This window comes from Amia ocellicauda, chromosome 3, assembly GCF_036373705.1.
Source record: "Amia ocellicauda isolate fAmiCal2 chromosome 3, fAmiCal2.hap1, whole genome shotgun sequence".
NCBI classification, from domain to species: domain Eukaryota; kingdom Metazoa; phylum Chordata; class Actinopteri; order Amiiformes; family Amiidae; genus Amia; species Amia ocellicauda.
Window position 1 is genome coordinate 42,247,304 of NC_089852.1, and position 12,563 is coordinate 42,259,866.

The 12,563-nt window shown below is 40.5% G+C and overlaps 1 protein-coding gene across 2 annotated transcripts in view; it reads right to left on the reverse strand.

The window, feature by feature from the left end:
• Positions 1-10,017, reverse strand: part of usp25 (ubiquitin specific peptidase 25) — a 36,981-nt gene extending 26,964 nt beyond the window's left edge. The window contains exons 1-7 of one of the 2 annotated variants that reach the window (XM_066699556.1): positions 9,793-10,017; positions 5,786-5,863; positions 5,231-5,375; positions 4,061-4,184; positions 3,484-3,646; positions 1,742-1,828; positions 600-737 (exon numbers count right to left, since the gene is read on the reverse strand). In XM_066699556.1, coding sequence (XP_066555653.1) covers positions 600-737; positions 1,742-1,828; positions 3,484-3,646; positions 4,061-4,184; positions 5,231-5,375; positions 5,786-5,863; positions 9,793-9,834 — 777 coding nt within the window. In that variant the 5' untranslated portion in view covers positions 9,835-10,017. The remainder of the gene's footprint in view (positions 1-599; positions 738-1,741; positions 1,829-3,483; positions 3,647-4,060; positions 4,185-5,230; positions 5,376-5,785; positions 5,864-9,792) is intronic. The other variant, XM_066699557.1, reaches the window with a different exon arrangement.
• Between the last annotated feature and the right edge of the window lie 2,546 nt (positions 10,018-12,563).

Genomic DNA, 12,563 nt, shown 5'->3' on the forward strand with positions numbered 1-12,563 from the left:
AGAAACATAAAGAAGAGAAATGAAAAACAAAACCGCAGCGGGGCCTTTGCGGTCGACCAGATGAATACTGCACATATAATAGCCAAACACCTTGGCAGGGGATAAAAGAGGGAAGTGAAATAAATTAAATAGACACAGAAGGACAGTAGGCAATGTTTTATGTTTTGAGAAATAGAATACTAGGCTTAATCCTGAAAAGCAGGCAGTAACAGCATCTGTAAAACTACGGGTAACCGAGTCCATAAAGCAACTCATACAGAATGTCATTATATGAATTACTAAAATGAAATAAACAAGATGCAGCACAAGAGTCTTGCTTTAGGCTATTAAACACACCTCTACCTGACAGATGGATCATGTGTGGCGCCAATGTCAAGATCAATACTGTAGGAGGCGGACACTTCAGAAGAAACTACAGGCCTACAAGACTTACAAGCCTCTTATTGTCTGAAACATGGTCCAAGATTGTGGTAACATAAAGCTGTCACTATTTCTGGGGAGTTGGTGAAAATGTTACAACACCGGGTTATGAAACCCACCAGAGTCGACATCAGAAGGACACGTTCTGGATTTTATGCAGAATGACAGGAAGTTCTTACCTGTTGCGAGTCAGTAGACTTGAAGGCATCCTTCAGGATTTCCACGGCCCGGGAGGGGTCCACGTATTTTCGTTTGGATCCCACCATAAGCGAGAAGAGATGCCTCAGTTCCCGCATGAAGGGTAAATTACTGTGCTCCTAGGTGTCCCAAACACAGGGTGCATTAAGAGGATTTGAATCATGAAGAACACATCAAGGGAGAAATCCGTTCCACGTTGAGTAAACGTGCCTCGATAGCATTGTGAACGGGGACTATGCAAACCGCACACCTCCCTCAACCAGTTGATTTGTTTCATATAGATTACCTTTTATCCCTGGCCTGCTTTATAATGGTGGATGGAACTGGGCCGAAACATTGGTTTATTCCTTTGAAATAAAAATACAATAAGAAGAACAAATTGTAGTACTTAATCATTAGCTCTTTGGGTGGAAGGAATGGCTTTTCAAAGCTAACATTGTATTTTTAAAAGGCCTGAAAACAATGAAGGAAGTCCTCCCACTAAACACTGTCAGAACCAACCATCCTGCCAGGTGTTGTGTGTGATGCATGTCTCCTGAACAACATTACATAAAAGTTGAACACCACTGAAGCAGGAGGTCAAGGGTCCAGAGACTCTCGAGGCTTAGCTCAGATTAGATGGACATTGGCACCAAGTCCTCTAGGGTGGGACAGAGGACAAGGAAATGGATAGAAATGAGTGAGTGGATGAAAATAAGCTGTTCGTTATGACAGATCCCACAGAACAGGAGGCTGCCACCATCAGTAATGTGAGACTACAGAACACTGGTGCTTTAGGACTCTGAAGTTTTTTTGAAGTATTAACCCCTGATTTGAAATAACATGTGGCCTACAAATCCATAGCAAATACATCAAAAAATGAATTTGTTAATGAAACCATAATATGCAGAGAGCGTGGGGAGCTATGATCTATTGTTTTTTCTTATTGGCAAACGGACAGTAGCCCAGTGTCTGGATACTTGAAAAGACAACTGAACAGCCACTGTTCAAATCTTCTTCTCCAAGTTTGTTCCACATGCTCTCCTGGAAGATATCAAGCTGATGTATCCATTTTAAAACACAAAACTGGGCCAGTGGATTAAATTTATGATCATGAACACACTTCTTGCAGAGGCCCACTTACTTTCTGATTGCGAGGCAAGTCCTGTGCACAGGCCGGGGGGGCGTAGTGCAGGACCAGGCGCTGAAACTCCAGCAGGTTGAACAGAGACTGAAACAGACAACGATGGATTTATTATAGTTTGCCGCAGCAGAACTGCGGCTTTCTTTTTCCTGGACTTTCACCACACAGCTCTTTTGAATGTCATTTCTTGTCGTAAAGGCACAGGTAATGACAGCACCAATATATTATTATACGCCTAAATAGGTGTGTAATTCTATCAAGTCCATAGCAATCATTATTGCAGATATGGTATAACAGTGAAATGTACACGGGAACTATAGACAAACCCAAGTAATGATGACAACACAGTACAAATTTTCTCGTCCTTGAAAGCCAGTTGAGGTCTTTAGTTTGAATAATCAGATTTGGATTTTTACAAAGGGAATCCAGATCCATATTGTTTTAAACACATTATTAAAAAAATATATATATACCAAAGAGACTGGAAACAATATTAAGTCAGTCCTCCCTGAAAGGCTTGAGGACACACGTGCGGACACCGATGCTGTCACGATCCCTAACCCAAACTCAGCCAGCCAAAACCTTTTCCCTGTCACAGGATTGACATGACAAGTCTTTCAAATACTACAGGTTATTTGGTATCTGCTGAAATTCAAACAAAATATAGGCAGAATGCATCATACTTTAGTCAAAATTGATTAAAGTCAGCGCTGCTTTGGCTTTTTTCATTAGAAAGTAAACAAAAAACAAAACTAAACCTGCAGAATTCCTTCACATCAAACACACATTACAGAGCAATTATGTTTAACACTTAACAAGACTCAACAAATACAAAGGTAAGCGCCAAGGTTCAATTCAGAATATATTCAGGTCTTCATATTTTAACCACAGAACAAGAAGGCCGTGTTGAACCTATGAAAGCACACAAGGCAGTGCTCCTAGATGGTAAATGGGCACTGTGTCCTTAAAAGAATTGAATTACACGCTGTTTGCAAACAGCATGTGACTGTGTATCTTGGGTTTCTGTGGTCCTTGGACACATGTCAGCAATTCTGTTTGTTTTCTAACTGTAGATGCTTCAAGGTAGGGGTTTGAAAAATGATTAGGCCTGGCTTCGAACAAGAAGGCAGTAACAGATTTATGGCAAAGGTAAGACTGGGCTCTGCCGATATTAAAGACCGTCTGAATCTGACCAGGTATGCCCATCCTCCTGATTTGGAAAGTCCCTTCTCTGGCACAGTAAGGGAACTAATATTATTTCAGACTAGTGAAAACAAACCCAGTAACCTTTAGACCTTTAATATTTGGTACAAGTAGCCAAAGCACCGCCTGACCAACTGCATGACCTAAGGGTAATGCAATGTGGTCCAATATCAACCAAAACTTTGTTGTGGTTTGGTTTAATTGGAGTAAATTGGTATTTTGTTTTAGATTATATATATCTATAATATTATGAGCTGTAAATCTATACAAGCAATCAAAGGGAGAAGTAGTAAAACCTGCTGTTTAGATGTAATCATATCTGCCACTGCTACCATTACCTCATATTCAGATCAGTAACATAAACCACATTCCTGTGCTTGAGCCACCTGCCAGAGAAGTGACAGCCCAGAAAAATAAAGTGCTCGTCTGAGGGATGCCATCCCTGAAAGGCATGTCCTTCGATTGAAGTCTGCTACTTTGTGTGTTTACGTTTCTGTTTATCTTGACGCGGTGTCCCCAGAATGCACTGCAACTCTCACCTGAATGACCGCACTGAACCAGCAGGTGTTCCCAACATTCTTCAGCCCCACCGGGCAGTTCTCCTGCCTCTTCCTATCGTGGGGGTTTGGCGAATCACTCCATGCCTCTGTGTGCGTTCGCTTCAAGCTGGCCTTGTTTTCCGCTATGCTTGCCTCTAGCACTCTGAAAAGTATGCATTTTTCTTGATCACAACCTGTCTTCATAACCTTTTCTTCTGCTCAAGTGACAAACATTAAATCAGACATCATTCCATTAAAATATTTAACCAGTAACATTTTGAAAAGGTTCGCGTGGATCTTATTTTTTCGTAATTAAAATCTTGCTTCTGCAGCTTGGAATGCTTTTTACATGTTTAATGCACATTGAAATATATTAGAAAACACAGATACCTTGATAGAGGTATATATACTTTGCCAACAGATTTTCAGTGGAATGCAGAAGTCACCAAGGACTCACTGGAGCCCTGCAAAGGAAGCTACTATAGAGAGCCCATGTTTCAAGAGCCCTGCTTTGTGCAATAGCAGGCTGTGTATCAACAGTCAGTGCGAGTCTCGGCAGGGCTCTCGGCTCTCTCACCTGCTGATGGCCTGCTCCTCGTCTGTGATGCCCGTCTCCCTGAAGGCCCTGTTAGACTCCTCCAGGCTCAGAGCGATGGCTCTCTGAAGGTCATCCTTGTCATCTCCAGTCAGATCGATCACATCTGAAACAATAATCAAGCACACACAGACATTACCTAAAGACAGAGATAAAGTATTTCAAAGCTACGTGCAACAGAGTGTAAACAGATTACACCTAGTGGGAAAAAACACATCATATAGTACACAACACTGTGACAGTAAGTGCTTTACTAAAGCCACATGACAATCTCTTTTCTGTCAAGGATTCCACGGCAGCTTTAAGCGAAAACATCTAAGATTTCAGTCCACTATCCCAGAATATTATTTAACACTGCTTACAGCATGCAAGAGACCAGTCTCTGAGATGACTGAATGAATCACGCAGCATTGTGCGACACAACCCTCATTAATACCTCCATACTGCAACTGGGGCTCTTCTTTTGTGCTAGGATTATCCAGGTCATTTAGTGTACGTATACTATATGCATTCATGCTCACTGTGTTTGTGCAAAGTGGATAGAAAGGCTGGAAGAATTAATCACAGCTCAGCTCCATCTTAAGGAAACCATTAAATATTAAGGATGCTGATCTCGAAAGGTCTGGAAAAGGTCTGCTTTTGTCGAGTTAAAAATTCATGAGATATGATGAAAACAAATGGGGCTGAACGAAAGAAGTACAACCGTAGTAACCATTCGAGTTATGCTTTATACTGTGCATCAATGGTTTAGTGATCAGACTTAATGCCCTATAATCAGAATGCAAGCACAGTTTGAAGTTAATGAAGAACAAACAAAAATTATAGGAAAGTTAATTTAAAGTAAAAAAATTAAGGCTATAAAACAATTTATATGGCAGTGCTGGGAGTCAATTTCAAACTCAAACTGTTTTAGTATCTGAAATAGCCTTGCCTTCAAACATGTAAATCCACAATTAAAAAACAATTATTCTACTCCAATTCTGTTATAAACAAATCATTACACTCCCAAGTGGGGTTGTCTATTGCAGTGTGTGGACGGCACCATTCAGATGCTTTTTTTTTTTTTTTTTTCACATGGCACAAATGCTGAACTCTCTTTGGAGCCAATCCAAGCCCTGGCTTCACAATCATAGAGAAGATTTAAATACCTACTTGTGTCAGCCTGGCTGCCCACACTGATGTATCTGTCATTTCCAATCTGTGCAGTTTGGTAGTAAGTGGCTTCATCCTGCTGGGGGACCTTGGCATTTTTTTCTGTCAGAAAGGCAACTGCTTCTGCAAGATCCCCATTACTGACCTTTAAAAGAGACACACACACACACACACACACAAAAAAAAAAAACGTTAGCCTCAAGGTCTCTGCCTCCAGTCCCTCTGCAAAGCCTGAAAGTATTAGATTGCAAATGCTAGATGAAGCAACACCTTGTTATTCCTGGGCTGGGAAACCTCTAATAGTATTGAATGATGGGGTCGGTTTTTAAGCAATTATGTTAGTAATGAATTAGTAGGGGGGCTAGTAGGAGTGGGCTCTTTAAACCAGACATGAGTAATTGAGCTGAATTACGAATTAAATGGAAGCCAATTGCCCTAATTTCGTCAGCAGGTTTAGGAGGTGGCTTCCTTAACAAACATTAAAAAAATGGAGAGACTCCCGGGGTGAGGTGCACATCACCAGAGCAGGACTGAAGTGATTACGGGAGGCTGTACCTGCAGAGCCTGCTGTAAGAGCTGTACATCTGTGGTTCCGGTAACCTCTCTGAGCTGGTTCAGTAGTGTTTGCTGGTGCTGCAGAGAAAACACAGACAGAAATGAAAACAACAAATCCCTTGGGCTTCTCCTTTGCACCATCAGGTGATGATGAAATCCATCTTTTGGAGTTTCTAAAAGTTTTAAAGACAGCTGCATGGCACAACAGTCATACTAAGAGAATGCTTTCACCCAAGCCAAGTAGGGAGCTGGGTTCAGCCGATACCAGAGGCGATGTAGGCTAGAGAGATTGTAGATAAGAGTCAGTGAGGTCTGACGATCATCGTGGCAAATCTACAATCATGTTTTGGATTTTATTCTCATTATCATTCTGTTGCCTATAGGCTATCTGCCTAAAAAGCTACATATCACTGGTGTTCATTTTCTTTTGTTTATTGAATTTGTCTGATGTTGACATGCTCTTGTGGCCCAGTTTGGCCAGTCTGGAATCACATAAAATAAAAATAGAATGAGGAACCTATTAAGGAAACATAGGCATACAAGAAATCAGTATAATAACAGTGGAAAAAAGGATATGTGCATCTCACTATTTTTGCAACAACTATGTAATTTAAATATTAAATCGTATGAAAGATTAACTTACAACACCTTCCCCGATTCTCTTTAATAGACCAGAGAAAAACAAAGCTTAAATTCTCTGAATACCAAAGAATTTTAAGAAAGGGGAAGCTGACAGTTCTCTTAACCATAGAACAAATAGTGTGCTTCATATTCAGTAATGTTTAGTGAGGAACACTGTCAAATCAGGAACAAGACGTGTTGCCATTAATTCATCGCCTATGTACACCGCATCCTGGATACAGAACTGAAGAATAAACACATTACATTTTATAGATCTGAAAAGAACCGGAGACTGGGTGACACAGATTAAATGGCGCACACAAATACAGGCCAGGCAAATATATTTCCAATGTGGTTTAAATTGTAACAGTCATGAACAAGCCGAGAATAAGTCGACTTGTCAACTTATGCGTCATCTCACACAGTTTGCTGGAAGCGGTGGTGCTTGCTGCACAAAACTGTAACCAACACTCAAAACGTGTAAGATTGCTCTGATATCCTGCTGTCATCCACAGTAGCTCCTCTTGCCAAACAGACAGTGCCAGTGGCCTACAGAGCTCAGCTCCTGCTGATCACTAACTGCAGCTGACAGCACAGTAAATGAAGAGCAGCGTCCCCATTCACGAGTGGTCACGCCTTTATCCCACCATAAACTAAACATGCTTTCAAGAATTCTTCATCACTCACACCATACTCACCAGGTACAGTTTAAACAGCAGTCTCAAATCCCAGAACACATAAATACTTCTGTAATGATATCAGTGATCTTCTAGTAGTCATGGAAACTCAACCATAACCAAAGCAGCCGACTCTGCCCTTACTGGCTTACAGTGAAACTAAATCAATGTTATTGAGTTACTATTGCAAAACAAAAAGTAATTGCTAAGCTACATTTATTTTGAAACTAAGATTAAAGTGTTATTGTTTTTTCATGCACTTTTAAGTAATGTATTTAAATAATTTGTATGGTGTACTGTAATTCAATTTTCCATAAAATGTAAATAACGTTTCAAAAATGTAAACACTTCAGAACACAACACTGATTTTGTGAAAATGATATTCTAAAGAAATTTGATCTGCTAAAACTTTTACTTTAAAATCAAACTTTTCAGAGTAAGTTCAAAATGTTCAGAGTAAAGCAGATCATAGTGATATACAGGTAGAATTCATATAGTCTAACTGCAGATGCCTTGTACATGTGTACACTGGTCTGTCTCTTGATTTGTTCAACAGATAAACAGAAGACGACCCTAATATATGCCATTGTGTGAAAATGGACACTCAAGACTATTCTTAGTCTTTTGCTGCTTCAGTTCCAATTTAAACAAATGCTCTCATATTCAATACATCATTCTTACTTCCCTTTATAGCTAAAATATGCAAACTGAGCAAGCAATGCACATAACATGGGGGGTGGGGGTGGGGTGGTGGACCATGTCAGACCAACTGCATTTTGTGTGATATTTGAAAAACAGCCTACATCTTAAAGCTTTTTTGCATAAAGCAAAAGGTTATGTGTATTACTTTTTCAATTTGTTAGATTTTATTATGATTTGATTAATTTGCATTTAAATTAAAAAAATATTTTGTTTGCATTTTCAACTACCTCTACAATAACAATTTAATGTATTACTACACATAATCTGTGTCCTCTGTGTGCATTTAATTCAAGCAAGTGCTGTGAAAGACTCACATAGAAGACAATGTACAGACATCAGTTTAATGTGACAAGTTGTAGCCTATATGATAAAGCCTCCATAGAAGACGACATAAATACTGCTGTTCTACCAAGTATAGATACAAACCAAAGTACAGGAAGATTGTAAGATTGACAGTTAGCACCACAGGGCTTCTCATTTGTTGTTCTCAGGGCCCTACCACTTTGTCCTCTTACTGCAAATTAGCCCTTAATTGCTTAAGTGAACCCTTAATCAATCTACTACTTTGTTTACTGTGGCTTGTTTTGAAGGGTTGTAGCTCCTAAAATGCTTCAGATTTCAAGTTATTAATGTAAACCGGTAGTTTTGACTTCTACATATGAGAACAAATAAGTATACATAGCAATAGTATCTACCCTGTTCCTTTCATTTGACAGGATGAAATGATTACAAACAGGAGTCAATTTTAGCAGTGCCATAGCCAGTACTGTACTGTGGCTACTGTGCGCACTACGTTAGCTAGTAAAGAGCCTTCAGTTATATAGCGGGTAATTCACTGATTATATTTAATTGTACAGCACACAACTGAATGACACCAGCAATTATGATTATTATATATTAGTCAGATCTGCAGAATCCTCTGACAGACGTAAACACTAATAACCGATTCCAGTCGTTTACTGCTCATGTCGGAAGAGAAAGGGAAAGTAGGAACCAGAAAACCTCCCCAAGTGCTCTCTAAAACAGGATACTACATAATCCACAACAACACGGGAGACCGGGGTGGTTATGTAACTAATTGCCCAGTCGTTCATTGACAGTCGCAGTTAAATGCCTAGTGGTTTCCGCATGCTACCACTACACTTTGCTACAACAACAACAACTCCAAACCCACTACAAAGCTTGTTGACAACAAAACGTAGCCGATTGCTATTTAGTAACACGTAATTGCGAAGTAACACACCCATGCGACTGTCCACGCAGGAAACAAACACTGGACCCACAGCATAGAAATGCATGCATTATCCGAAATCACAGTGTTTTTGTCTTCTATTTTAAAGCTCTGAACTAGATCGGCCTAACAAAACACAAGCCAGTCACTTCTCGACACTACGGTCTGCATGCTGCCTCTGTGAACTAGACTACGGGCTATGCAGTTAGTCCACAACACAAAGACCATTGTTAACACGTTACAAAACATACAGAATAATGTAATTGAAGGACAAACGAAACCACACCGATGCCACGGCCTGCGCTCTGTGCCAGTGTCGTGTGCGGAGACGTGCAGCGCCGAATAAATCGCAGCACCGGCGCTATGTGGGAAGTTTCACAGGTGAACAAAACTGGCATGTTGAAAATGCAAAATCCTTTTAACCTCGTCGCTGAATGATTCGTCATTGTTGTGGCAACGGCAAACACATCTTAAATTAGCCTGAAAACTAGTCAAACGGACATAAAAAAACAAACAAAACGTAAATGTGTTGAATCCCATACACCAAATACCACCCCTCCCCCTACCCCTACCCCTACCCCTACAATAAAACCTGCCGTGGTTTTCCATTAATGAGCTTATTTGCGAAGGAGACTGTCAAACATGCACTGGAGAAGTGAAAGGCGACGATGCAAAGCCCGGGACTCGATTGGAAAGCACGCCGAGGACCGCTTGCCCGTGTCGGCAGAGTGCCGCAGCCTCTCCCCCTGTGCAAACAGCGGGCGAGTCATCCCTACCTTCTGGGAGTGCTGCTGGAGGACATTCTGCTCCACGGTCATGGCCGAATTAAAACCAAAATAAAACAAAACCAAAAAAAAGAAGGTGGCAATAAAACGAAATAAAAGAGTTAAGATGTCCCCCTGTTTATCAGTGCACTAACCGGAGCCATGGGAAAGGCAGGGGGAAAAAAAAGTCAATCTATTCCATCAACACAATATCTTCTCCGTTTTCCATTAGTTAGGCCTTGACAGGCTGCAATGACGTCAGAGTCCCTCACACCCACCAACATGGCGTCACTCAATACATTCGAATAGTGCTTGCGTATCTTTATTTTCCCTGTATAGTAAAGTTTGTAATTATATTTCGATCTGTTACAATGCGTCTCTTGTACTAGTTTAGTATGCCAATTTAAAGTTTGAATAACCTAAAAGTGTTTGAAGATACACAGCTGGTTTATATAGTAAACAATGTGTAGTAGCTCAGGATTGGTCAGGATAGACCAATCTCAGTGTTCTTCAAAAAGGATATTTGGGCATGGAAATAAATAAATACAGTCATAGTAGTCCAGTTGGATTTTATTCTAATAGCAGGTGAACACAAACTAGTTGGGAGCACTTGTATTAGAATGTCAGCTTTTTGTCTGCTTGACGCGGGCAATTCTGTCAAATGGTCATTAGAGATTAAAGGGAATATATGCCATGCTGGTTTTAAAGATCAAAAATAACAATATTCCACAAATACTGCAGTTGTAATAGTGATGAGGCTTAAATGACTTCTTTGTGTGACCCAGAGGGGCATGGAAGGGCTGCACATCTCATCTTGAGACCCCTAGCAAAAGTGTTTATTTTAGGAGAGTGCCTTTCACTGGTCTGTCCCACAGCCACTGCTTGTTTCTCCATCACAGGCAATCCTGCTTTGAGGCTTGGAGCACTGCAGCACAGATGTACCCAGCCTGTCAGCCAATTCATTAATAAGGACAGAAAGGAGAGGTAAATGGGACAGATTTAAAGAAAACACACAGACTGAAAATTGAAGTGAACTGAGAATTAAAATTATATATGAAGGGACAAACTGTTGTGACTGAATGTAGTATGAATGTGTCTTTACATGTGAGATTAACCTAATTTGTTTATATTTTATCTGTGCCTTAACTGAGGGTAACACATTACAATAAGAAATTGATAAACCATTTAATATATAAATCTCTTAATTTACATAAAAATGTAATGTTTAACAACTATGTGTGTTGAAATATTTAAAAAGGCAATAGTGTCACCCGGAATCTTTGTAATCAGGACTAGGTTATGAAAAGGACAGGCTAAGAACGGGAAGTCTATTTCTCATTCGAATTCAGAATCAGTTGTTTTAGATTTCAGGAAACAGGATTTGTAAGCTGTGGAAATGCAAATTGTGTGGGATGGAGGCTGTAGCACTTTTACAGTTATTGTGAGTTGTGGAGTGGGCTGGAAGATGTGGTAAATTGGTCGTTATAAGATGTGGTGTGACCTGGTGGGTGAGTACAGTACTTGCGTGGGAGGGGGGTTACAGTATGGTAGTTGCTGGGAGATGAGATGTGGGCTGGATGCAGAAGCAATAGTGGTTGTTTGATAGGATTTGGCCTGCAAGTTAGTAGAAAGATACAATATGACGGCTGTTGAGATTTATTGGGGATTTCAGGGCATTCATGCAATCCAGGGTAGCAGCCCAAGGCTACAGAAGTATAAGACCTCTTCTTAAAGAGTGCAGGCTGATCACATTTTCCTTTGATAATAAATGAGTGTAGTGTCTGTTCCCTGGACAGGTAAACAATGACAAGTGATGAATTGGTACCTGGCCAAGTTTATCATCAGCTCTAATAAAACCTTACCTGTGGGGAGCCATCCTTGCCGTTGGTAAACTCAGAGGAGAACTGAGAGTATTGGAGAATAGCCGCCATCTCCGCTTGTATGAAACAAGGCAATAAAACACAAATACACATTAAAAGGGCTCTGTTGTAAAACTCGACTAGTCCTACATATATTATTCAATCAATCAAATGCACAAACCAGGAACAACATCACTATATTAGTAACAAAATAGAGACCCATCCCCAAAATAAGAAATTTTTCAAACGAGAGGAGGCCATTCGACCCATCGTGCTCATTTGGTGTCCATTAATAACTAAGTGATGCAAGGATCCTATCCAGTCTATTTTTGAATGTTCCCAAATGTTCAGCTTCAGCCACATCGCTGGGGAGTTTGTTCCAGATTGTGATGACTCGCTGTGTGAAGAAATGTCTCCTGTTTTCCATCTTGAATGCCAATTTCCATTTGTGTCCCCGGGTGCGTGAGTCCCTGCTGATCTGGAAAAGCTCCCCTGGTTTGATGTGGTCGATGCCTTTCATGATTTTGAAGACTTGAATCAAGTCCCCACCTAGTCTCCTCTGTTCCAGGGTGAAAAGGTTCAGTTCCCTCAGTCTCTCAGTAGGACTTTCCCTTCAGACCTGGAATAAGTCTGGTTGCTCTCCTCTGAACTGCCTCTAGAGCAGCGATATCTTTCTTGAAGTGTGGAGCCCAGAACTGTCCACAGTATCCAGATGAGCTCTAACTAGTGCATTGTACAGTCTGAACATCACTGCCCTTGTTCTCAATTCTACACTTTTGACAATATACCCTAGCAGTCTGTTTGCCTTTTTTATTGCTTCCCCACATTGTTTGGATGGAGAAAGTGAGGAGTCCACATAGACTCCTAGGTCTTTCTCATGCGTTACTTTATCTATTTCTATTCCTCCCATAGTGTAATTATAGT